Source organism: Chelonoidis abingdonii, chromosome 6, assembly GCF_003597395.2.
Source record: "Chelonoidis abingdonii isolate Lonesome George chromosome 6, CheloAbing_2.0, whole genome shotgun sequence".
NCBI classification, from domain to species: domain Eukaryota; kingdom Metazoa; phylum Chordata; order Testudines; family Testudinidae; genus Chelonoidis; species Chelonoidis abingdonii.
The window spans coordinates 23,258,914-23,286,734 of NC_133774.1; the positions used below are offsets into that span (position 1 = coordinate 23,258,914).

A 27,821-nucleotide genomic window follows, 5' to 3' on the forward strand; every position below is an offset into this window, starting at 1 on the left:
AGGAGGATATATGTAAATGTGGTTATTAGGAAAATAGAAGCTATTACTTTTTGAAACTTAAGATTGGAACTCATTTACAAGAGTAAAGCAGGCAAACATATAAACCCACCAATAAACCTCATTCCCTTTTCCTAGTTAATACATCTGTATATAGTTTATTATAGGATTGGGTGCAAGTGTTGTCTTTGGTGTGAGCTCTAAGGTGCAATTGACCTGGGGTAAATAAGTGGTTCTTTGGGACTGGGCGTAACCTGAATACTGCTGTGGGTATTTGGTGACAAAATAGATCAGCATATGCAAGGGGACAATCTATGATTCCATGGTTAGGTTCTTATAGTGCCTGAGGCATTTACACTTAATAAGTGGTTGGTGAAATCAATATATAGAACTCATGGCCAATTTGGGTTTTGGGCCCTGCCTCTTAACAACTTGTCCTTAGGTTGGTACTTATGCTCTTGAGCAACTGCAGGACAGTTTGACAGTGGCAACAGTGTGGAAACCAATATAGGACCCTTAAACCCATATCTCTACTTTTTAAAGATCAGCAGTGTGGATATAGCACTACATACTAATTCATTAATACCAATACAGTGTGGATACAGCAGTATCATACTCCCATTTCTTTGAAACTTGCTAGGAGGCTCTACTCTGAAAAGTGATTCTGTAAAAATGACTTCTTGAAGTTTCATGTTAATTGCCCTCCAGAATGTGGAATAAAAAGATAGTGGTGTGTTTCTCCCTCCCATCCCCCACCCTGTCCCACCCCACCCCATCAGTCCTGCAAACTGGTTAAACTAAGTTCTTTCTTTCTTGTGCATCACTAGTTATAAATGTCCTGGCTTTCACTTATACCTGTGCATCCTCATTGTCTTCCATTTTTCATGGACACCTGTGCATTCCCCGTGGTGTCACTGAGCTTGCACAGGGGAAACTGACTGGAACTTAGTAAATAGTTTGGCTGGTGTTGCACAAAAGGGAGCATGGGCCAGCTCACTCCTTTGTTAGTGTGTTCGCTCTGCAGGGCTAGCCACAGTGAAAAGCAGTAAACAATGTATTCCTATCACTAACAAAGTGCACAGACCTCTGGATACAAAAAAGGGACCAAGAAGCTGAGTAAGAAGGTGCCATGATTACATAACCACTTTTTAGAAGTGAACCATGTTCTGTTGAGATCAAAAGTGGAAAACACTATATAAGAGCTAAGTATTAATGAAGTAGTATTATTAATGACCTCACAAGAACAGTCTCCTGCTTCCTCCTCCCAAATAACAGTTGACAAAATGAATCAGGACCACATGTGCATGCATGAATCCACACTCGCACATACACATGTTGCCAACTGGCCACATACATGGAACTCCAACAAGAATGAAACTAGTTTCCCAGAGTATAGACTTCTCTCCAGGGATAGCAAGCCCATTCAGTCTGCTGGTGGAAAGAATTGTTATAAATGAACGGGTGTTACATACTGCTGCGAAAAGCAGCTTTATTTTGGGAATAATAGTCATCAGACATTGACCACCTAGAAGGTCACAGTGCTACCAGGGTGGTAAGGCTAGGTAAAAATATTCCATGAACGTTATTTTTTGATGAAAAATTGTTTTATTTTTTGACAAAGTGAAATTGTTCCCAAAAGGTGTTTGCTTTCCATGGAAAATGTTGACACTTTGTCAAAAAACTGACCACCTGAAAACCAAAAGGTTTTCCTTTTTGGGCCAACCCCCCCTAATTTTGATTTGGAAATACTGCCATAGAGTCTCATAAGAGCTGGGACTGCCATGATGCACTGTGGCATCTCAGCAGGAGGGGAGACTCTGGTGCATCATGGGAGATGTGGTCTGCTCAGGTAGTCCAGCCCAAAGAAGATAAGAGGGGGCATGAGGCACCTGAACTACAACTCCCAGGAGACACTTTGGTGGCATTTCTGATTTGAAATATTCAGCTTTGATCTGAAAGATTTTTGCTGAAAATTTTCAGGTTTTGATTTTTTTTGTCTAACAGTTGAAATTTTTCATGGAAACCCTCCCCCCCATTTTCTGATCAGCTCTAATGAATAACATTGTGTGCCATCTGAAAAGATTTACTAAATCTCTATTTTGATACAGAAGGGCCTGTATAACATACTTTGTTACATGTGAAATAGTAAACAGGAGTCTGACTCATGTTTCAGGGGGCTGATATTCTTTTGTACCTCCCAGTCATTTTGTTTTTACCAAATCTGGAAAAACCTGGGAAGTTTCCGGGAAAAGATCTGTAATAAAAACAACAACCAACAGCATAAGAAAAATATCTTTGTTATTAAGAATACATCATATAATCATAATCATTTTTATACACATTTTAATATTTCGTATACTTATTATAAATAACATGAGCAGTGTACAAAATGTTTAACTGGAACAAAGTTGTGAGTCTCGGCAAATTAAAAACAAATTCATGGACCCAATTCTCATCTTTCATTGATGTCAGTGGGATTCTAATTTATTAACTATGAAATACAACCAGGAAGTGACTTGATTAGAGACCTTTTACACTGTGATACCAACAAGCGATTCCTTGAATGTCACTTTAATTTCTTTTATTTTTTCCTGGTTTTCTGATTTACCATGACTTTTTTTGCTTTATTATTCCAGCTTTACAAGAATGGCTAATCTCATATTAACTTTGTACACTGTTGGGAGAGTCAAAAATTTCTTCCAGCTTTGTTGATCTAATTTTGTTAAAAACTAATACCAACCCATTAACAATAAGAATTCTGCCCATTACTACACATCTGAAAATGTTTCAATTAAATATTTATTTCCAATATTAATAAAAGTGAACTTTTTACCTTAGTATCCTCTTTTAAACTTAGCACATTTTTAATTCATCAAAATAATATTTCTTTCAAATAAAATTATACATGGTATTTAGCTAGATGAAACAAATTTGTCATGTGCATGAGACTAAGTAATGAAACTAGCCAGAAAGGTGACTGTTGCTGCATCCATATGTTGGGATTTTTTTGTGTGTGTTATTTTAAGAATTATAAAGGAGTAAGTAATTTACACGTTAAAAAATCTCATCTTGAATCTGGAATCTATTGATCTTATTTGTATTTTCAATGCTTCAGGTAGGTCACAGAAAATACCTAATACCTTACCTTTTTATCTGAGGATTTGTGTGTGTGTGGACATGTACATAAGTCTCTCTCTCGGAATCCTAAACTGAACAATTTCTGCTATAGCTCCTTTATTGTGAAAAATATCATATGGTTAACTGAAAATATAAGAAGAACGGTCCAGCCAAAAGATATCTGCTCTGTAAGCACACTAGGACTGTATCATCGCAGAAGAGGTCACCCTGCCAGAGGAACTCCGCCTGCAATGTGAAAATGACAGACCTTGATCAACAGCACCACCCCCAAGTCCCTGGGACCCAACCAAGGCATGCTCAGGGATTGGGAATCCATGGGAGGATTGGGGGGAAGAGAATAAAGCCCAAGCACGAGACCAGAAGTACTGGTCAATTAAATCTCCTACCCCAGAAACCTGCTAGGTGTTTGCTCTAGAAGTGACACCTTAGGCTGCATAACATTTTCCATGGTTACCCTCCTTTTAAGGATGCGCAAGGGGAGTGCCCAAATAGGGAAGCCCGTTCAGCACAGCCTCCCCAGAACTGGACTGCCACAGATAATGTGAACAGAAAGCTGGCTAGATCATCAGGCTCAACGGGTAGTGATCAATGGCTCCATGTCTAGTTGGCAGCCGGTATCAACCAAATATCTATTTCACTAGGACGGTGGTGAAGCACTGGAATGGGTTACCTAGGGAGGTGGTGGAATCTCCATCCTTTGAGGTTTTTAAGGCCCAGTTTGACAAAGCTCTGGCTGGAACGATTTAGTTGGGGTTCTTCTTGCTTTGAGAAGAGGGTTGGACTAGATGACCTCCTGAGGTCTCTTCCAACCCTAATCTTCTATGATTGTATGAGTGGGAGAGGCATGGATGGCTTTGGCCCCTGGCAGAGCCCTATACCCAGGTTGTGGGGGCTCATCCCATGCCTGTTCCACTGGGGACAAAGACCTGCAGAAAACCTTGTGCCCAACCAATGGAGTGACATGATGGAAATTCCACAAGGGGAACCTCACTAAGGCTCAGATTCAGGAAGGTACTTAAATATGTCTTTAGTAATCCCCATAGATGTCAATGGAACTACCTGCCCACTTAAATTTAGGCATGTGCTTAAGCAACTTCTGGATTCAGGGTCAGAGTTCTCCTCTCATGGATACTGCTGCACACCAGGGCAATCTGTCCCTTGGGGTGTCCAGAAGCTTTAATTTGTTGTTTTCCCTACAACTGAAAAAGCAAAGCTTAAAACTAAAACCAATTCCTTATTTTAGATCACGTTTTCTTTGGGAGGAAAAATCTGGACTGATTTACAAAACATCCTGTTCAGTAGTTTGTGTTCCAAAAAACCCTGCTGGTTAATAATGTATGGAGAATATCAACCTGATCCAGCAGGTTAAGTGCATGACATAATTGTATGTATCGGGTACATATATAGTTTAAGAAAGTGACATATACATAGCTGCCTACATGAAAATAACTAAGGGCAGGTCTGCAATATAGGGCTATGTTGACCTAAATTACACAACTCCAGCTACGTGAATAACGTACCTTAGTCAACGTACGGCAGTGCCTACACGGTGCTGGGTCGACAGGAGAAACTCTCCCGTCGACTTACCTTATGCTTTTTGTTCCAGTGGAGTACTGGAGTCAACAGAGAGTGATTGGCAGTCGATTTAATGGGTTTTCACTAGATCCAGTAAATTGATGCCCGGTGGATCAATCACCATGCATTGGTTCCCCAGTAAGTGGACACAAGCCCTAATGGGCCATATACAGCCCATCTAACTAGGGTGACCAGATATCTTGATTTTATAGGGACAGTCCTGATTCTTTTTCTTATATAGGCTCCTCTTACCTACCACTCCTGTCCCGATTTTTCACATTTGCTGTCTGGTCACCCTACATCTAACGCTGGGTTAGATCTTCCATTCTGATTACTCAAAGATTATTCCACTTCTGGACACACCTTCTTTCCCAGAACCCCAACCGCCATTGCTTGGTTCTCAAAATATTTCAATCTGCAGTTCACAGAACTCTTCAAAGCCTTGAAGGTCCATGGGTTACTGTAATTAGCCTCTCTTTACCAATTATGTACTCAGTTCTTTTTAATTTGGGATATACGCTCAAGATCAAGAAAATAGGAATGAAGAAAAAACTTATTCCTTATGATCTGCAGAAATATAACCATAGGAAGGAATTGAAAAGGTATCTGAGGAACTGACAAGTCCCTCAAAGAAAATTTGCAAATTTCAAGATTTCCTGAGATTCCCTGCTCCTCTGCTGGCACATTGCAGGGCTAATATTAACAGTTTGAACTACATGGTTAATATAATATGGGCATATCTATACTGCAATTAGACATCTGCGACTGGCCTGTGACAGCTGACTCAGGCTAACTGTGGTATAGATGTTTGACAGCTTGAGCTCTGGGACTCTCTCACCAAGCAGAATCCTAGAGCCCAGGTGCCAGCCTGGGCCTGAATATCCACACTGCAATTAAAAAGCCCCTTAGCCTGGGCCCTGCGAGCCCAAGCCAGCTGACATGGACCAGCCATAGATTTTAATTGCAGTGTAGCCAATGTGGACAGTACTACTGGTATAGGAATTACAGTAGTTGTCCACAGGAAGGAAGACATGAAAGGGGACCCGCCCGCCAAACCCCCCAACCAACCCATGCATCTTGGAAAGATGCTGCTTATATCACTGTCCATATTTGCTCTAGGGAGAACAGACAAGCCCTGAAGATGAAGTGGAGCAATGAGGGGTTTTCTTTTGCATTTGTCACAGGGAGGCTGTCTTCTTAACACTACAAGTACTGTAGTAAGAGAAGCCATGCCAATAAAATGTTTGTGCTTAATACACTGGAAAAACTGTTTAGACTATAATGGTGGCAAAGTGACTGCCAGGTTCAGTAATGTGCCAGGAGTGGTAATATACATTGCAGATGACTCTGGGTACACTAACTTGTTAATCCAACTTTTCACTATAGAAAGATGTGAGGAATGGGTTCCCTATTAATTTTTAATCCTGCTTTCAAACAACAATTTTCTCTCTGGCACCAGAACAGTGATTTGACTTTCTCCAGAGTTCACCCACGCCATCCCAAGCATCAGCTACAGTGTTTGGTCATATGTACTCCTTTAACCACTCCTCTTCATTATATACTGAGTCAACGATTCTTGTAACATATTACACTTAGACGAACACCAGTTACCTTCAACTCATACAGCAGATGCTTGTGCTACAGTATGTAGAAACAAATTGGATGAAAATTCTTTTGCAAACCTTAGGCCTCATTCTGATTTCACGTATATCAGTGTAACACCACTGAAATCAATAGGATGACCTTCCCGGGTGTGAGTGAGATCAGAATCAGTTAGTGTGCCCCTAGTCATCTACAATGGATATTGCCACTCCTTTCATATAACTGAACCTGACAGTCAGTTTGCCACCATGACGGTTAGTTGATTTTATCTGCGTGAATCAGCAAACTTGTCTCATTCACACCAGTTCTTCCTCTTATTAAGTTTCCTGCTCCCGTGCCCACCCCCACATCACGTATAGACCATATCTCTCTCATTGCACAGCCAGAAATCTGTTGCTGAATAAATCTGACTGCCTACACTGGATTAGCAGCGGGGTATTTTTAAGGGACAAGCAGGAGTAGTTTTAGGACACACGCATCTCCCAGGTTTATCTTAGACCTCATTGTATGACACTTCGGACTAACGCTTAGCCAACTAATCTCCATTACAATAACGTCTACATACACAAAGCACAAAAACTGACACAGGCTGGAATGTATGTAACCACCACTAGTAGATGTCTCTGTAAATAGAGAAAGCTACAGGACATGGGGACAAGAGAAAACTGGAAAATTATACATATATTTTACATCATCAGTGCATTTTTATACCATACAACTTTGAACATCTCTCCTTGCTATATATAACCAAACCTAGCTAATGATGGGCTGTTTTGTGCATCCTAGAGTCTTTGGGTGCAATTCTTTGCTTATAGTCCTCTCCAGATCCAAAGTCTACTGAGTCATGATAGTTTGTAAATTCCTGAGGTAATGGAAACTCCTCTGCTGATGAGTGAGTCCTGTGTCCAAACACTCGCTCCTGAAGCTCAGCAATGTCATTTCTGATGTCTGCCATCATCAGCAACAGAAAATCGAACGAGCCTGGTGGGCCCTGCAAACATGACGTGTGATCGTTAATAATACTTATTACCTTGTGCTTTGATATTTTCCAAGCACTGCCCAAATATTAACATGGTTATGCTCGCTGGGGTACTTTGACAAAACATTGCGTGGTGCTGGCTGCCTGAAATAAAACATCTCCCATTCAATCAACCTCAAATAACTCAGAAAAACAGCTTCAATTGGTAAATGCATTTAGCAGACAGGGCTCCATCCTGCAAGATGCTAAAGACTTCTGTGAGTAGCCAAATGCCTTCAACTTCTATGAGCATCAGCCCTCATCATCTCAGAAGAGTACTTTGCACTGAGCAGGCATAGAGCATGGTTCAGAGAAGATTGTTTTCCTCATGTTCCTTCTATTTGAAAAAAATAATGACTTACTTATTATGAATGGAAGATTTACAATAAAACACAATCTATATGAGAAACTGAATTTTAAATTAATCCATTTCAGTACCCTGACCCAAATGCTGTTTATTAATTACTAAATACGTTTCCATCTGTAAAAATGTTTCCATCTGGTTTATCTCATTTGACAAAACTGTAATGTTTTTTTAAGCTCTCTTCATATGGATAAGTACACTGTAGCATACTCCTCGTGGAGGCACTGGTAGACCATCCACTTAAGAATCTGCTCTGTAGAAACGAGAGTCTGAAAGGATTTAACATGCTGCAAATATTCAAACTTTGTCCAGATGACCTGCCCAGTGCTACATCCCACTCAAATCCCAGTTAAGTCCTATTCTGAGGATGTAAATGGTGACTAAGGGCCAGATTTTTTTTTAAAAAAAGGGTATTTAGGTAGCTAAAAATGCAGATAAGTACCTACTGAGACTTTTAAACACACACCAGTGTCTAACTCCATTGGGAGTGACTGGTCTGCTGCAGAGGGCTGAATTTCATCCTGACTGAATAAGTATATGAGAACAAATACTCTGCATTGCATCTTTCTTCTTCTTTTTATCTTTATTTGTTAAATGCATCAAGCCCCAATTAATCCCTTCTTACTGGCTGGTGTTCCTTTTAAGCAAACTGTTTGCTAATGCTGTCCCACTCAAGCATCTGTTACTGCCATTTACTATTATTAAGCTAACTAGTTCCATGGGAGATGTTCCAGGACAGTGCCTTCTAGCAATGTACTGTACACCATGATAGCATGGCGATGCAGCGTATGCACTGAAGAGAGAACAGGATATGTAGACAAGTGTTAGGCTTGATGAAACATTTCGGAATAAAATACTGATATAGTAATAAAGACATAGGGGGATTGCTTTCACCACAAGTATCTGACTGTGACATTGTTACTAGATCATGTCCTTTCTCTGCTGTGGAAATCCTGATTGGCTGGCAGTGATACTTACAGGTGGCCCTTTTGGTCCTGGTGCTCCTCTCTTCCCCTGTAATAAATACCATTTTAATTAGCTGTGATTAAAGCAAGCAGAAAATGACACAGCTTTGCCTCAGCTGAGGGACTCATTCATCCCTATGGATCAAGAATCCCTTGGTAACTATAGGCTTCATCCAATAAGGTGATGTAAACAAAAAGGAACAGGTAGGGCAGCTTCCATCTAGCCTATACACTGAGGATTGAATCAGGGACCTCCAGAACGTCAGGCAAAAGCTCCTAAAAGCTTGAGCTACAGAGCCAAGCCTCCCTAGTTCAGTCTGTAATAGACGCATATCCCAGGCACACTGGGGGACCTGCCACACTCTCTGATCAGTGGGTTACACAGGTGCTGCAGGCTAGTAGGCCAGCTAGAACATTTGCCCAGCATATGCCATGAGGGAATTAGCAGCTGGCTGTGAGAGCTAAGGGTTGCATGGAAACCTCAGACACATTTCTTTGTCAGAGGCTGGTCTTCACGGCTGTCTCAATTCTCACTTCTATGTACAGCTCTGAAGCGTGTTTAAATATCCTATAAGTGGCTGCTATGCACACTTTGCAGTCAGTGGATTTAAGAACTGATGCCCTGGCTACGTGGCTCACCCACTTTCCCCCAATTCAACGGAGCTTGTTCACTGTAGGTGTAGAGGGTTTCACATATTCCTCCTCACTAGGCAGAGGCACTAGCACAGAGCAATTACTGAGTACATGCATTATTGCTTGTGTCTCCCTACTTTCCACAACCACACTCAGCAGCCTGTAAACTTACACCCTATTAAATACCCCTGAGGACAAAATTTCAAATCTTGGCTGGCACAAGGATCTACAGAGGCAATCAATTTCTGAAAGGTTTGTAGAAAACAAGGTTTACAAAATGGCACCAGTAGCTTTCCAATAGCCTGAAGTTATTTTAAAAATAATAACTAGTAATTGTCAGTCAAAAATCAGTGCTGGTTCTTAAGGACATTTACTGATTTTTATGATTTATAAAATTCATCATAAAAAATACAACCAAGGAGAGAGTATTGACCACAGAAGAAATCACATTTCACTAGAGGAGAAAGACTTTATTCGCTTATTATAACACTGTAATAATTATTTGATTGAAAAGCTGATGTTTTGGGTCCCCAGCCACATGTAAAACTAAGCGTTTGCTACCATTTGTTATACATGTAAGATAAAAGCTTTCCAAATACTATTTGGGTTTTTTTGTGAAGGTATTCAGATCAAGAGGAAATGCCATGTTTGCACAATCTCTTAAGATAGAAAATCAGACTGAAAAAACAACCAAAAAAGAAGCCCTAGGAAAAAAGAGATCAGAAGGACATAGGCCCTGATACTCAAAGGTACTAGGTGACTAATTCCCACGGAAATTAATGGAAATTAGGCCTCTAAATACCTTTGCACACCTGGGCCATAGTCATCAAGAGAAAAGAGCGAGGAATTAGAAGACTTGGATCAGTCAGATGGAAGAAGCAGAAATTGCAGCAGAGGGTAGATAGAGATCAGAGATCAGAAGTCAGTATGAAGAACTAAATACATTTCATGCATGTAACAACAGAAGTGAAAGAGACGTGAGTACTTTCTACTGGGATTTTAGGAAGAGAAGTTTCATATCATGGAAGTAATTAGAGCATATAAAGATAAATTGGCTGATTACTTCCAAAATGGCTGTGATTATCTTTTCTAAAATATGTTTTTATTTATGTCCCAGAGACAGATATCTCCACACACAATATGTATAAGTTTAATAAAATGGCCATCCCATTATAAAAACAATTAAATGTAGGAGCACTTATGTTCCAGCTGTTAAAAATGAAAGTACCCACATGAATACTTTTTCTGAGCTTCATCTTTCCTTGAACACACAATTTGGAAGCATATGCTAGAAAGTTTATGTAAAAAAATTATAGTTTTCTTAAGATACCCCAAACTTGCCACCATGCAATGATTTCAAACCTGTGGGCCAGATCCTGAAGTAAACTGAAGTAGTGCCATTGACTTCAACAGAACTATATTGATTTACATCAGCTGAGACTATTATTAAGGACCAAGGATAAAATGTTCAAAAGCACTTAAATGACTTGAACCTAAGTCCAATTTTCAAAAGTGACTTAGGCACTTAGCACTCAGAGTCTCTTAAAAAGTCAGTATGTCTTTGACTGCTAAGTGTCTAAGTCACATTTGAAAACGAGACTTGGGCTTCAAGTCACTTAAGTGCTTTTGAAAATTTTACCTTCAGCCATGTAATTATGCTATACAAAATCCTCCAGCAACCAGTGGGGGTTTTCATTGCACAACAATTGCAGGAAAATACCCTTCATGGATAAAACAAAGCAGTGATTTTACCTTGTGAATCAGGTTTCATTTTGACTGCACTCAATACCTGATGAAGGACTCAATTCTAATATTCTGCTATGGTCATATAATCATAGAAAAGTAGGGCTGGAAGCGACCTCAAGAGTTCATTTAGTTCATCCCCTTGCACTGAGGCAGGATCAAGTATATGTAAATTATCCCTGACAGGTGTTTGTCCAACCTGTTCTTAAAAACCTCCAATGACAGGGATTCCACAGCCTCCCTTGGGAACTTATTCCTGAGCTTAACTATTCTTAGTTAGAAAATTTTTCCTAATATCTAACCTAAAATTCCTTTGCTGAAAATGAAGCCCATTACTTCTTGTCCTGCCCTCAGTGAACATAGAGGACAATTGATCACTGTCCTCTTTAAGGAGTGATATGGAGAAGGAAAGGGCAGATGCTCAGCATAGAAGAGGGGATAAGCATTTTCAAGAGCCAGGGAGCATAAATAAAAGCATAAAACAGAGAGTGGGATGAGGACACAAGGAATTTGTAGGTAAGGAGGATTCAGCAGTGCATAGGGATTGAGAGAGAGACTCTGAGGACATCAGTGCAAACGTGTGGATGGTCTTGAAAGTGAGGCTAAGGAGCGTGAACTTGATGTGGAAACAGAGAAAGATGTGGAAGGGCTTTGAAGGGGAGGAGAACATGGTCAAATATTGGGAAAAGAAAATTATCTTAGTATTTGGAATAAACTGATCTGCAATAGCAATCAGTGAGATTGATGATAGTGATCGTGAGATGTATGCATACAGGAAAATACTTCTGGCCTCACCTTGGTACCATCTCTCCCTGGTGCCCCTGGTGGACCCTGCAAGACAAAGGAATGGTTGTAACAAGAACGGAAAGGCTTGTGTGTGCTTGTGGAGGATGGGAGGACACACTGCATGTTCTTGACAGGAAAGTAAAATACTGACCACCGGGCCCCGTCTGCCCTGCTTAATATGCGATAGGTCAGGCGATGGTCCAATGGGTCCCATTGATCCTCTAGGACCTGGTTGGCCTGGAGGTCCAGGTGAGCCAGGAAATCCTGGACTTCCTTTTGGTCCCGGGGCCCCTATAAATTAAAAGTGATCCAGTGAAGGTTAACACCCAGTTAGAGACTTTCTGATAGTATATCAATGTCGGCAGCAAAGTATACAATTTCCCTAATGGATCCCCCTTTTCCTTTCTCTCTTTTCTTTAAGATATTACTTTGCTGATTAGCTGCAGTAATTCCACAAAACCAAAACACAGCACTAAGGCATTCAGGGACAATGACATTATTCAGAGTAGCAGCACCTTTCTTCACTTTCATCCCAGGATCTCAATGTGCTTCACAAACATTAACTAAGGAAACCTCGTGAACAGAACTAGACCACAACTGCTCTCAGACAGGTGGTCAGGGATATTAAGAGTGGGAAATGAAGGGAAAAGCAGAAATGTCTCAATACTAACACAACACAGAGCAAATGGGCAAGTTAAACTAAAGAAAAACCTCTTGTAAAGAAGGAAGCAACAGCAAACTTGCAGCAATGGTGCACTCCACATGCTTTATGAAAATATGCTTGGAATATGAATATAATGTAACTGGAATTTGCTTTATGCAAAAGGTCTCTTATAATGTATCATTCAAAAGCTTATCATCTACTGAGTGTGTTCATCCTCTTTGTATGAATGTATCATTCTTGAATCTAAAACTAGAAATATGAAGTATTACTCTGAGGTCCTATTGTAATTATGCAAAGTGTGGGCCACTGATGGTGTTTTTCCATTTAGAAGGAGGGTAGGGCTCCAGAGAGACAAAAGATTCCTGCCTTGTGCCAAAGTTATAAAAGGGGGGAAGAACAGAACAAAGGGGGCTGCCAGTCATGAGAAATCGCCTAGTTACCACCTGAGCTGAACTAACAAGGACAGTACCTGGGAAAGGATTGGGCCCATACTAGGAAGGAGTCTAGTCTGTGAAAGAAGCTTATTAGAACATCTCTGAAGGTAAGATTTACCTGTATTCAGTTTCTTAATGTATTAAGCTTAGACTAGTGTGTTTTGTTTTATTTTGCTTGGTAACTTACCTTGTTCTGTCTGTTATTACTTGAAACAAATTAAATCCTACTTTTTATACTTAATAAAATCACTTTTGTTTATTAGTAAACCCAGTGTAAGTGATTAATACCTGGGGGAGCAAACAGCTGTGCATCTCTCTCTATCAGGGTTATAGAGGGTGGACAATTTATGAGTTTACCCTGTATAAACTTTATACAGAGTAAAACAGATTTATTTGGGGTTTGGATCTCACTGGAAGCTGGGTGAGATAGGTGATTTGCTGAGCAGTTTTTGATTAAAGTCTGCAGCTTTGGGGGCATGGACCTGACCTGGGTCTGTGTTACAGCAGACTAGTGTGTCTGGCTCAACAAGGCAGGGTTCTGGAGTCCCAAGCTGGCAGTGAAAAACAGGCTCAGAGGTAATTCCAGCACATCATGTGACAGCCTCAAGGGGGTCTCTGTGACCGAACCCATCACAAGTGAATTTAAGGCTCTACAGAGGAGAGGCACAGAAACAATCAGGACTTTCAAGCCTAGCCCACTTTTATTGGTGATGTGTTGCATTTTTCTTCTACCTGATACATAAGCAGAAATGTGTACTGTTCTTCCATTCCACTTCTTATACTCATCAGCTACCAGGTGACTGTTGACTCTGTACAAAATATACTTTTAATAGGCAAAGCAAGACAAATTAAGTGTATATATGTCAAGAGAAACATTGCCTTTCTTTGCCTCTTACAAGTAGACATCATGTCTGAAACAAACAATGTTCACATAATAAGCAACACTAATATGGTATCTGTCTGAACTGCTTTATAATCAGCAGATGATGCATTCTTCATAGTGCACGGACATGAGGGGCACAAGAAATGAAAGTCAAACAATGAGGTGGAAAACAGAACTAAAAATGTTTATGATTAGGATTTGCAAAGGAGCCAGACACCCAACTCCCGGTGACTTAGTGTGTCATTCCATTTGAAAATTCCAGCCTACTTGATCACTAATCACATAGGAAATAGGTTAGCACAGATAGTTCTCAACTAGAAAAAGATAATTCTACAGTACCTTGGACAGCGCAGGTCATTGAGAAACTAGATGGAAGAAGTGTAGAGACTAGAGTCAAGCCTTGTTCAGAATGATTTCAAGAAGATAATAAGCAGTACCTTGCAGTCAGAGTCTTAGCCAGAAGAAGGGTCTAAAATGATAGTGTCTTTGCACTGATGACACACCGTAGACTGAAGACACTCTCCTCCGAGAAAATAAAGCAAAGATTTCTTCTACTCAGAGAATAAAAGAGACAGTAATGATAGGAATCAATTAAGTAGATAAGAAATCAAACCAACTAAGGAATACACCTAGAGCTCTGCAAAACTTCCTAATGAAACCTAGAATCAGGTAAAACTCTCTTGGATTTGTTACTAATCCAAAATTAGACCTAAGTTAATCAAAGTTAGTGAATCTTTTAGCATATTTGACCTTAGCTTGAAGGTATCAGGGCTGAATTATAGTTTCCGTGATTTCTCATGGTTTCAACTCCAAATGACACAAAATGCAATGTGTTAGTGGAGTTTTGTTTTTGTTTTCTAATGGGTTTGAATCCAGAAATCCGGCACTAAACCAATGAATGAATCCATGCAAAAGTATCATAGGAAAAAGGTTTGTTTGAACCCTTGCAAATTAAAAGCACATTTCCTATTTTGCTAATGAGAATGGGCTAAAGTAACAGGCATTTCTGAAATGAGGTGAGGACAGTTTCAGGCTGAGTTACAAAAATAAGAAATGGTGACTGAAATATATGAGTCAGCCCAGGAAGAGATGGGAAGGAAACACATCTATAGGACTAGTATGTTTCAGATGTGAAGAAATGTTTGATGAAGAGAAAATGGGAAAGCTATAGAAGGCACTCTCAGATTGTGATGTGGTGGACTGGCAGATAAAACCAATTTTAAAAGAAAAATGTTGCACACTTAGAATCATATTAAATGAAAAGCTTTCTGTTCATATCACTATTTTATATTTGATTTCTCCCAGCTTGCATCTTACCTGGAGGGCCTTGGTGTCCTGGTTGCCCAGGGGGACCTGGTATATAGGCATTAGATGCAAGCACCTTTTCACCAGTGATTTGTTTGCTAAGGTCAGCAGCGTTGTTTGGTAGCAAAGCAACCTGAGGGGGGAAAAAGAGAAAGGACTGTAGATCCACTCTAGTTCCCCAATTTCAATTACAAGCCTGGTTAAGTTTCACTGGAAACAAAGTGAGTGAAACTTTAAAGGTCTCGATGCAGATGAAGTATTTATTACTAATATTCTCACTATTATTTATATTATGGCAGATCCCAAGGGCCTTGTCAGGTTTGGGATTCCCTTGTACTAGTTGTTGTGTACAGACACAAACCAAGACATATTTCACTGCTTCTAGGTGCTTCCAGTACAAGGCCCCAATCCTGCAATACTAGACTGCGTAAGGGCAGACTGGCTATTCCAGTGTTTGATTCCTTCACATTTGCATTAGAGAGCTGTATTCTAAAGCATAATGATTCTTGTTATCTGGCGTTAATTTGACCAGCCACGTGGAATTCATTGAATTGGATGGTCTCAGGACTCCTCTAGTTATTGCTATCAATTGTTGACATACACTCACCTGCCAATGGTATGAACCTAAGGCTGTTACTGTAAGGAGATGGTAACACTATGTGCCTGCAATATGCAGCCACTTTTATGCAAGCATCTCCATCAATGGATGGAGGCATTTTGCAAGCATTAATGACTTAAGCCTGGAATGGAACTAAAATGTTAGTGTCAAATGACTCGCCATATGTCACATAACAAGTCAGTGGCAAAGCCACTGGGGCCCAGGTCACTTCCTCTCCTCTCCTTCTCACTCATTGTAACGCCCTAATATCTACAGCCCTAAAGCTGCAGCCAAGGCAGAGAAAGAGGAAATAGGACCAACTGTCCTAATTTTGTTTCTTTAGAGAAAAGAAGAAAACTGTATTTTCGAGGAATGGGAATGTGTGTGTAGAAGGATTTGCTCTTTTCCTCCCCTCTCATCTGACACTGGTCACACCTCACCTGATGAGCCCCTGGCTCAGCTCCTTGTTTGAGGCCTGTTTTAGGGCTGTCAACCAGGGACAGTGATTGTGTAATCCAATCCAATCTCTCCCTGTCAGTTAATCAGCCCGCTTAGGCTTCTTGCGGCTCACACTCAGTGCCTTCACTGCTCTCATTCCACCAGAGCCGGCGCCAGGCACCGGCACAGCAAGCCAGTGCTTGGGGCGGCCAACGGAAAGGGGAGGCACGTCCGGCTCTTCAGTCCCTCAGTGCCTCTCGGAGGGAAGGACCTGCCGCCGAATTGCCGCCAAAGAATGATTGCGATTGCGGCTTTTTTTTTTCCCCCGCCGCTTGGGGCGGCAAACACCCTGGAGCCAGCCCTGCATTCCACAACACTACATATGGCAGCTGGGCTGTCTGGAGTCCAAAGGTTTTTCTTTACTGCAGAGCTAACAGACTCTTACCCGGGTGTCGTCCCTAATCTGGCTCTTGTCCACACACAACACCCTTTCAGCCGAGTGCGGTGGTGCTGTACACCTCAGCTAGCTTGTCTGTCCTGGGGCACAGGCCAAAACTCAAGTGCAGCTTACACTCTGGGAAGGGGAAGGAGTTGAATGGTCAGGATGGGATAGATATTTCCCAGGAGCCCCAGAGGAAGCACAGATGCCAGCAGGGCATTGCACTTTTATCCTTTGCTTTAAATTAAAATATTTTCCTCATCAATTAATTTATGGATTGCAGGTGTGCCAGCTGCTATTTTAGCTATTACCCAAGGATTGAACCTTGGACCTCCTGAGCCAAAAAGATGAGTTGCTACAGCTTGAGCTAAATAACAAGGTTCTGTGGGAAGGGGTCTGTATCAGACCCCCAGCCTCTGTGGATTAAGCATAAGAGGGATACATAATAAGCACTGCTCAGTGAGTTATACAAGCTTGTAATCTTGGACTATGCTACCACTTGGTTGGGAAGCATAGAAGAACCAGCTAAATGCTGCAGGAAGTGACAGTGGTGACTCTGTAAATGAAATTCTTCTCTCTGTGTAGGTATTAAACCAATGCCCCAGCACAGTTTTGGGGCTACATTCTGCCAACGATGCTACTTTTAGACAGAGCTAGAACTAAGTCTTGACCATTTGTGATCGTTAAAATTTCCCTACCACTTTTGGCAGGAGGGTTCTAGGAGTCTTAGACCCAGTGTCTCTATACATTCAAACTAGAAAGTAAAATTCTGCCAATCTCAAGTTTCAACTGGACTAAGCAGCTGTATAGCATTTATATGCAGTGTTGAAAAGCATGGAACATTTCACGCCATTGATGGTCACATCTGAGTGATGGATTAATTAATTTCCCCAATATAGATTTTATTTCAATTTGTGGCTTGGAGGTTACACTGGGCTCTTTCAGGATCCCAACTGCTATACAAATGCTACTCATTATAGTCATTACAATGACCAATTCTTCAGTATATGTTCTGAACAGCCAGACAGGAATATGTGTGTGTAACTGTAAAGGATAGACATGAACAGAATATAAAAATGTCTTCTGTTACTGGGTAAAAAAAAATGACACGTACTGTCGACAAGCCTTTTTATTAAATAATTTAGTAAGTAAAAAAAAAAAATCACATATCTGCAAAGTCAGCATACACACGTGCCTCCTCGCTGAGTCAGCTGGACCTGAGACATGCACCAAACATGTCGAGTGAGTGAGTCCCGGGTCTAGTTCACTAACTTGTATATCTCCTAGCCAGAAACTGCCTGTTATACAAATTGGTGCCAAACCATGTGTTTTTGATGTTGACTGTTATCCTCTTAGGGATTAACTACACTCACTGACCTAATTCATATTTTATTCTTTGGATGGACCGGGATACTTGTCCAAAATGACCTTGGCTTTCTCAATCCATAACTCAAAATCCAACCTTTCCTCACAGCCTACCTTTTTCTGTCTCGGTGTAAAGATTTGTGTGGATACATTTTTAGTGCTAGAAACAAGATCCTTACACCATCAGTGTTTCATGTTACATATTGTAGCTTTGAGGGGTTCCTATGAGAACTGTAGACTAGTTGATTTTGACATGGTTTGACTGGACTGATGTGTAACACTGATTTCTAATAAAGATGCTTACATATGTCTGGGTGAGCAGATGTGCATAAGGTACTATGTTGCACTGATTCCAAGCACTAGATTGCTGACTTGATATATTTTTTTATAAATTTTGACAACTCATTTTGCATTCTTCAGCTTGCTCATCCCAGTTTCACTGGAGCTATCCTGAATGTTGTAAGGTTCAGGGTCAGCACAACTCTGCAGTCAGGATGTTGCACTAGTACCTCATGGTGACACTGAGTCCCACTGGAGAAACCATTCAAGGTGGCATCTGTCTTGATCCAGCCCTATTACTTCTTGGCTCTACCATCTGTGATGCCTCAGCCTGTAGTGGATTGTTATATGAAATACTCCTGGGAGAATTCTGTGCCACTGCACATGTGCAGAATTTATGTCCCTTGCAGATTTCTTTGGTTCCCTGCAGAAAAATGACTTTCTGATGGGGGAAGCCACAGGAATGGTCATCCAACCCTCCCAAGCAGTATATTTTGGATGCCAAGGGCAGCTGGCAGAGAGGTGAATCACCGTGGGGCAAGACTGGGGAAGATCCGGTTGCTGGCTCCTACCCTGCGCCACTCTCAGTTGCTAGTCCTGGCTGGGGAGGACGGGACTCCCTTTTCCCCTACACAGCACACAGGGCTGTGTCAGAAATCTTGGAGTGGGTCTCCCCCGGTGGTAGAAAGCTCTACAAACTCCCAACACTCCTCTGCTTCCAGCATCCAACGCTCCTCAGCTGCACGGGAAGGGATCATTGTACAGGGAACTGCTCCCCCTTCCACCCAACCTCCATGCATCCAGACCCACCTCGTAACCAGACCCTCTCACGAAGCCTCACTTCCCACACGCACTCAGAACCCCCAGATGAGCCCCCCTCACCCTGCACCTGGCCCACCCCGACGAGCCACCTGCATCTGTTTCCTCAACCCACTGAGCCACAAGCAGCTGCACCTGTATCCCTACCCCACTGAGCTCCACTCTCCCAGAATCTGGACCCATCACACCCAGACCCCTTGCCAAGCTCTATCCTCCCCACAAGCAGCCTTCCCCCCGCAGCGCTGAGCCCAAAACACCTTCACCTGGACCCGCTTGCATGGTTCCATTACCGTTGCACCCAGAACTCCCCAACAAACCCCTTTGCACCCCAGATCCCTCATTGAGCTGCTCACGTCCAGACTGCCCATACAGAAACCTCTCAACCCCACTTGGATCTCCCCACACTAAGCCTCTTCACACTTGGATCCTGCCTTGCTGAGCCTGTTTGCCCACACCTTGTGCACCTGGCATGGAGGTGGGAAACAGCAACATTTCAAAATGTGTAGTTCCAAATCAGAAAGAGAAGCTAAAATTTCCAACTTTTCCACACAACATAAATGCCTAAAAATTTTCCTTCTAAACCATCAAAACATTGTTTCAATAATGTCAGATTGCAAAATAAAAAATAACATTAAAATTAGAATATTATAATATAAAAGTTGAAATGAAATAAAATTAAACAGGAAAGTCCAAATGAATATTACCAAAATGTAAGGAGAAAGTCAAAATGAATCACTTAGAGCTCCTTCCACCAAAATGTAGTTGAAATTGACATGTTCCTGCCAGGGGCGGCTCTACCATTTTTGTCGCCCCAGGCAAAAAAAAAGAAAAAAAAAAAGCCACTCGAACTGCTGCCCGAACTGCCAAAGTGGGGAAAAAAAAAGAAAAGAAAAAGCCTGGACTGCGCCGCCCCAAGAATGGATGGAATGCCATCCCTTAGCATGTACCACCCCAGGCACGTGCTTCCACCACTGGTGCCTGGAGCCGGCCCATGGTCCTGCAAAAGTTTCCACTTTGACAAAACTACATTTGTACTGGCTATACCTGTTCTGTGTAGGCTCAAGCCCTAAATGTTGTGTATTTGGAAGGAATTAAAGGGGAAAAGATGATGCAGCTTGTCAACACTGCTGGGTTCAAACCCTTGTAAGTGGAACTGGATTTCATGGTCTTATCCTAGTCCACATATGTCCATATCTCAAAGCTACCACTGAATTTGATATGATTAGCAATCTGTTCCGATGAGGCCAGTGGAATAGCAATTGCTGCCATTCACACATGATTTTAAAACTTTACACTCAATTTCATAAACACAAGCCTCATGTGTCTGTGATTCATCAGCATTGGTATGTTTAAAGTTACCCTCTAAGGAATCATAGAATCATAGAATATCAGGGGTGGAAGGGACTTCAGGAGGTCATCTAGTCCAACCCCCTGCTCAAAGCAGGACCAACCCCAACTAAATCATCCCAGCCAGAGCTTTGTCAAGCCTGATCCTAAGAAGAACTGCAGCTGTTTCTAGTCTCTAATTTATACTATTAAAATGTATAACGTAACGATGGGACTGACAAAATGTTTGTACCTTTTGCTTTAGTTGTAAAACCGTCTGCTTTATCTGGTGAAATTCCTTACAAGAGGCACAACAGGTTCCTGCTTTCACCACGTTGTCAGCCTTCTCAGAAAGCCCGGCTAAAATTAAAACAATTTCCAATACATTTTAAAAGGGCAGAAAACCCAAAGGAAAGAAAAGCATACAGCAATTGCAAAAGCTACTGTGCCATAAAACAGCCTTTGAGGTTTTGAGACTACCCAATAGTGGGAAAGGAAGAGAGGCTCATGCCATTACCAACTTTTCAATTATGAATCACAATGCAAGGCTGAGCAATTTCACAGAGGCAGCCCACATTTTAGACACAGCTGTTTCCAGTTAATAGTCCTAAATGCCCTTTTCCTTTTTTGTATCTGAAAATGTTTACACTTGTACTTTCATCTGTGCATTTACACTAGACCAGCCCTATAGATCTGAAATGATTTACAATCCCCTCCAACAGCCACTTTTCATTACACTGTGAATTACACTCAACCCCATGCAACATGACAGTCTTATTCAATTTACACACAACCGGTCTTTATCAGCACAGATTATTCTGCTGTGCAATGGAGCTGCAAGAACGAACAGGGCTGAGAATTGGGATTCGTGGTAAAAGTTTACAGCCAAGTTAGAGAAAAGGTCACTATAACCGTTAGGTAAGTAGGAATGAATCTGTTGCGGCATCTGCAGAATAACCCTGAGAATAGGCATTGCAACCTTATTATTGTTGGCCTCACACAGAGCTAATCACTTTAGCAGCACAAAAAAACAATTATTGTTTTAATAGTTGTCCAATATGCAGGCTTGCGTAATGATCAGCCACAAGAGCCAATAGTAGGGTTCAAAATCTGGACCTTCAGAATCATGGTACAGACTTCTACTGCTGGAGTTAATAGAGGAACTCTAGTAGCAATAGTAGGCTGTTTGCCTCTAAATGGACGAGCAGCAGCACACTTAGCTATTGTGTTATACTTGCCCATTTGAAAACAAACTTTAATATAATTGTTTGGGTCATGTTTTCATAAATGTGCTTTTGAAAAATAAAACTGCAACACTAGATACTGTGACAAAGTTCCTCCTCTACCTTGGTGGGTCCTGCGCTTATTGGCAGATTTGCTCACCTCAGAGATCTTCCCCTCTGGTAGAATCCACAGTCCGAGTCAACTCCTCTTGTGTCGGATCAGGAGTTGGGAGGTTTGGGGGGAACCTGGGCCCGCCCTCTACTCCGGGTTCCAGCCCAGGGCCCTGTGGACTACAGCTGTTTATAGTGCTTCCTGTAACAGCTGCATGACAGCTACAGCTCCGTGGGCTACTTCCCTATGGCCTCCTCCAAACACCTTCTTTATCCTCACCACAGGATCTTCCTTCTGGTGTCTGATAACGCTTGTACGTCTCAGTCCTCCAGCAGCACCCCTCTCACTGTCAGTTACTCTTGCTCCCAGCTCCTCACACGTGCACCACAAACTGCAGTGAGCTCCTTTTTAAACCCAGGTGTCCTGATTAGCCTGCCTTGATTGATTCTAGCAGCTTCTTGATTGGCTGCAGGTGTTCTAATCAGCCTGCCTTAATTGTTTCCAGAAAGCTCCTGATTGTTCTGGAACCTTCCCTGTTACCTTACTCAGGGAAAGGGGACCTACTTAACCTGGGGCTAATATAGCTGCCTTCTTTCACTCTACTGTAGCCATCTGGCCTGACCCTGTCACAATACAAACAGGCTTTCTTTTAGTACAGTATTAAGGACTTGACTTTTGGTTATATATATATTTACTCTGTCCAATGTAAAAAAATTCACATCATTTCCCTTTGTTCAAATTTCACTATGTTTTTCTGTAATACGTAAGGATACAATTCTGTCACAGAGGTCACGGGATCTGTGACATTCTGGGACCTCCATGACTTTTTCTGGGCCAGGGCTGGAGCAGTAGCTACCAGAACAGCTGACAGGTGGCCACCTCTGGGTTGACAAACAAGTGACCAGAGGTCACCCCAGCGGCCACCACAACAGCTGGCCAGCGATCAGCACTGGGGCTGCTAGAGCAGTGGACGCCAGAACAGTTGGCTGGCAACCAGTCCCCAGTCCATCAGAACAGCAGCTGGGGGGAAATACTGGAACAGGTGACCTGCCGTCTGCCCTGCGGCCGCCGGAGCAGCGCTGGAGCCAGCCTTGGGACCACGGAAACAGGGACAGGTTGTGAGCTTCTGTGAATTTTTGTTTATTACCCATGACCTGTACCTGACTTTTACTGAAAATACCCATGACAGAATCTTAACCTTAGTAATACATCAGGATACTAATATAGCTTCACAGCCAATTGATTTTTCTGTAGGATTATTCTACCAGACTCCATATCCAGGAAGCCTTTTGGGATCCACTGCAACAAGCAGTTCTGCCTTTGAGAGAGAGAGGTTTATTTTTCTTATCTTGGCATGTCAGATCAGAAACGTGCCCCAAACCCGTACTTCATTGTCCTAAAGCACGAAGAGCAAGATGATAAAGAGGAGGTAAAGTTAGCTGATCATCAGTATTAAGGGTATCAGAATTAGCGATGAATAGTCAAAAGATTAGGAGATTCAGACAAGCATCTAAGCACTCATATGCTTATCAAGTGCCTCATCTAACACTCACGGTAGCCAATAGGAATCTTTTCACTGATTGCATTGGCCACTGGAACATCCCTCAAATACTCCTCTGAATTTTATTCAGTCCTTTTTTCGGCTTGAAATACCAGGCTTCTTTGTGAGCTTTCTAGTGCTTCCTAGATGGTAAGACCAGGAGAACAGCTTCCCTCATCAGTCTCCACAGATTCATAGATTTAAGACCAGAAGGGATTATTACATCATCTAGACTGACCTCCTGAATAATACCGGCCATAAAATTCACCCAGTTACCCCCTGTGCTCAGCCCAATAACTTGTGTCTGGCTAAAGCATATACTTGAGAAATGCACCTAGTCTTAATCCGAAGACATCAAAAGATGAAGAATCCACCACCTCTCTTGGTAGTTTGTTCCATTGCACAGTTATAAATTTGTGCCTTGTTTCCCATTTGAATGCGTCTGACTTTAATGTCCAGCCAATGGGTCTTGCTATGCCTTTCTCTGCTAGATTAAAAAGCCTTTCAATAGCCAAAGTTTTCTTCCTATAAAAGTACTTATACACAGAAATCAAGTTACCTCTTCATCTTCTTTTTGATCAGCTAAACAGACTGAACTCTTCCAGTCTTTCCCTGCAAGGCATTTTTTTCCAGACCTCAAATTCTTCACCTTCTCCCAACTTTTCAACATCTTTTTAAAAATGTGAATATTTTGGGTGCCAGTATTTCTAGACAAAAGCAGGAATTGCAGAGGCATACATCATTTTAAAAATAAAAAGATAATTAGGCTTGTCTGTTTTTAAACTACAGTAAAAATGTTGGTTTGGAATAAGTATTAAACCAAAGTCCCTTTCAATTTTTATTTTATCCCAATGAGTTCATCCTCCCTCCATCCCCCGCCCCCGATGACTGGACTATGTTGAGAAATGTTGCTGAAAGCAACAACAGTCATAGAGGAAAAAACTGCCAGAGTTCTCCACTGTCTTTAAACTACATGCAATCCCATTGGGACCAGTGGGATTGAGTGGAGTATAAGAAAGACTGAATTCGCCCCTAGTTCTAATATATAATCCAGTTCATTAGTACAACTGATATAGAGCAAAGGCCTGTGATCAGCAAAATATGGTTATAATAGTTGACTGCGGCTATCAGTGAGGTGGTCTAATAGTTGGAAAGGATAGTGCTGCAGAGAATTGTATGAATCCAGTTGGATCCATTAGTCTCTGTGACCATCAAAACAAAATCCAACACGCTGGTGAGAACAGGGATAAGATATCTCCCTACTTCTGCTTCCCAACTTGTGCAAGCCAGGATTCCCCTGATTTACACCAAAGGGAGGTGATGTTCTGACCATGAAAACAGTCATCCATCATTACCTTGTGATCCCAGACATCAGATCTAGAATGTGTCCACTTCTGAATAGAACCAGAATCCGTCTGGGTCATGCCCATTGGTCAAGGAAGCAATGAGATTCTGAGGCAGTCATCATTGGTGCAGATACTGAATTCAGGCAGAGTAAATCCTGGCAATGCCAGGGTTCACCAACACTTCAATGGGTTGTTTAAATAAATGGTTTTCATTGTATAAAACTTGACAGAGTCCCTTTGAACTGTCCCATCTTATAGGGTCTCCTACAGTACAAACAATTAAGTCCAGCTCATATGATGTTTTGTTGGCCTTCTTCAGAGCCTTTCACCTCGTTACTGGTGAGCCCTGCAGCTGCTGTTGATAAGAAAACTGCTTGGAGAGGCAGTATGTTTCTTTATAGCATATGCTGGAAGTCACGATCTTGCTTATGCTGAAGAGAGAGAGATGCTGCCAGGAGAAGATCTCTACAGGGAGCTGTCCTGAGTGCATTCTTTGCACAGAGATTGTTTAGTTTATCATCTGTGTTGTATTATCTGGGCTCAGACTGCAGAGAAGGTTCAGTTTGTCCTCTTTTGAGTGTGTAACTATATTGTCTCTGTAATATGAAAAATGATTGCTGAAGCAGCACGGATGCAGCCCCTTTTGGTGCCTGATGTACAAATCTTCAACATATTTAATCCAATCCACTGCTAGTAGGATAGGGCCAAAGAGTGTAATTCTTCTGGCATTGCAGAGGAAATACATTATTATTAACTCTCTGTGTAAGGTATGTTATATTTGGAATTACAGTGAGATGTCAAATTTTTGTCTGTTTTTATGTTGTCTCATACAAAATATTATCAGAAAATCTGATTTAGTGTTCCAGCAACCAATATAATGTGACTCTACTGTAGTTCTATATAAGGTTATTACAACTTAAATGTGTTGTTGTTTTATAATGGTGCAGGAACTAACATTTACCACAAGGTGGCACATAATTTGTAGACCTAGAAGTCAGCTGCTGAAAATCTTGTACTGCATTCTGGCCAGTATTTTGCAGGCTAGTGTGCTTAATAAAAAATAGCTAGGGCCAAATTCTGCTCTCATTTAGATCTGAAATCAGTGAAATTATTCTAGATTTACACTGGTGTAACAGAGCAGAATGTAGCCCTTGGATTCTGTATGCTGCCTCTCCAACTGCTGCTGGTAACTGTTTGAGAGATGGTGTCCTACACTACACAGGAGACATGGATTATAGTGAAAAGAAAATTGTGTTACAAACTGCTCTTTGAAGATAGTTGAAGTTCATTTACAAATGCCTAGAATATTTTGAACAGTCAGTAATCCTGACTCCTATGAACATTCCTCTGTCAGAAAGCTTGAACTACAGAGGAAATATTAATTATAAATATATCTGCAAGGGTATTAGTGACCACACACGTTTTGTTAATGACATCTTTATAAATGAAACAATTAGAAATGTTTGAAAGCTACAAAGAGCAATCACAGATTACTGGGATGCTCCAGATACATGTTTTCAATGGGACAAATAAAAATTACAAAATATGTTTGTGCCTATTGTCCAGCTGGGGTTTGGAAGAGTCAGTGATATAAAATGTACTTTCAGTCATTAACAGAAGAACCAACTGTAACCTATCATCCATCAAAAGATATTTTCAGTTTTTTCTTTTATTTCCTCTGTTACTAACTTTTTATATCTGTGGTTAACTTAAATTATCCCAAACTTTATTAATTTAAAGGCATTGGATGATGGCAAACACTTTTATATTTAATACCAATGTTCAAATAAAACAAAACAAAGCCCAAAAGCTCAACATTCTATATTTATTGGAACAAATTCTGAGCTCTGTTGCAACAGTGCCATGCAATTAACTTCAGTGCCATGGAATTCAAGAGCTCTAGTCACAGATGGAATTTAGCCTACTGATTTAGATTATTAAAACATAAGTTGAATCTCCAGGTACGATTTTGGTGTGTGCCTGAAAGCTCAAAAGTACTAACATCGGGCCATCTGCTAATGTCATTTGCCTCAGTCTGTAAATACAGTCTAAATCCACTTAAGCGATTTTGGCTTTCTGGAGGGCAGAATCTGGCTCATTTTCCTTCTAAGTGAGATCTCACACTGGACTGAATTCTATTCTTAGTTATGCCTGTATAAATTGGATTTGGCTTATTATTATTATGTTAGCTGTAAGTATTTTATGTGTTTCAGACAAAGTGGCCTAAATTAAGTAATAAGAGCAAGATTCGTTATTTACCCACTCTTCCCCTCCAGGGAGAATGTTTTCCACATGCTTCAAAATATTAGCTTTTCATTTGCACTCTTCTCACATGCAGACATGACAGTTCATTTAATGCTAATTACAGGGAAAAGATACTTCCAGAACAAGCCATGGGAACTGCCCTGGGAATGAACTCAAGAGTACAGTATCTCAGGGGCAGTAAAAGACTTATGCTCACATAGATTTTTTACATTATTACATAGTGGTCTAGTTGATGAGAACCTAGGTTCTCATCCCCCCCCCACCCCCTGTCCTGATTTTTCACATTTGCTGTATGGTCACCCTAACCGAATGAGGTAAAAATATCTTCTGTATGGATCACATCATGAGACAATACCTGGTTGCCCCCTCCCATGGCTAAAGGACAGGAAATCACCAAGAGGTTCTCCTACAGGGTTTTCTTTCCAAACATTCCATCAGCCAGAGGGCAGTGTATTTTGCCCCCCTGCAGAACAGACAGTGAGAGGCTAGTCCCAAAACCCTGTGGAGCCCCTTTTCAATGGGAGGCCAGAGCTGTCCATAGGGGTTTTCTAGACAGTGACTGTCCCTAGGAGCACCATGGACAGAGGATTATGGAAGCATGCTACAGCCTTTGGATGGTTCACTTGCTTTTTAGTAATCTCAGCTAATGGGCCAAATTCAATTCTGTTATGCCAGGGCACCTGAATTTGGCATTGGCTGTATTACATTTCCACAGCTCCCTCTCTATGATGGATCAGTTTTCTTAGGCTATATTTGGCCGAGGATATTACTGCACATTAGTATATACCTTTGTCTCCTTTGGTGCAAGTCCTCCCATCATCTTCCCGGATATAGCCTTCATGACATTCACATCTGTAACTGCCTATGGTGTTGACACAGATTTGAGAGCAGAGAGTCTCATTGCTTGTGGCGCACTCATCGATATCTGAAGTTGAACGAACATTGAGAATTCCCCAAAAGTTAC

At 41.4% G+C, this 27,821-nt stretch overlaps 1 protein-coding gene across 1 annotated transcript in view; it reads right to left on the reverse strand.

The window, feature by feature from the left end:
- Positions 1-5,619: 5,619 nt before the first annotated feature.
- The window catches only part of CCBE1 (collagen and calcium binding EGF domains 1), a 175,082-nt gene continuing 152,880 nt past the window's right edge, over positions 5,620-27,821 (reverse strand). The window contains exons 5-11 of the mRNA XM_032776169.2: positions 27,645-27,782; positions 20,625-20,731; positions 15,120-15,240; positions 11,973-12,112; positions 11,831-11,866; positions 8,673-8,708; positions 5,620-7,303 (exon numbers count right to left, since the gene is read on the reverse strand). Of these exons, the coding sequence (XP_032632060.1) occupies positions 7,070-7,303; positions 8,673-8,708; positions 11,831-11,866; positions 11,973-12,112; positions 15,120-15,240; positions 20,625-20,731; positions 27,645-27,782 (812 nt within the window). The 3' untranslated portion in view covers positions 5,620-7,069. The remainder of the gene's footprint in view (positions 7,304-8,672; positions 8,709-11,830; positions 11,867-11,972; positions 12,113-15,119; positions 15,241-20,624; positions 20,732-27,644; positions 27,783-27,821) is intronic.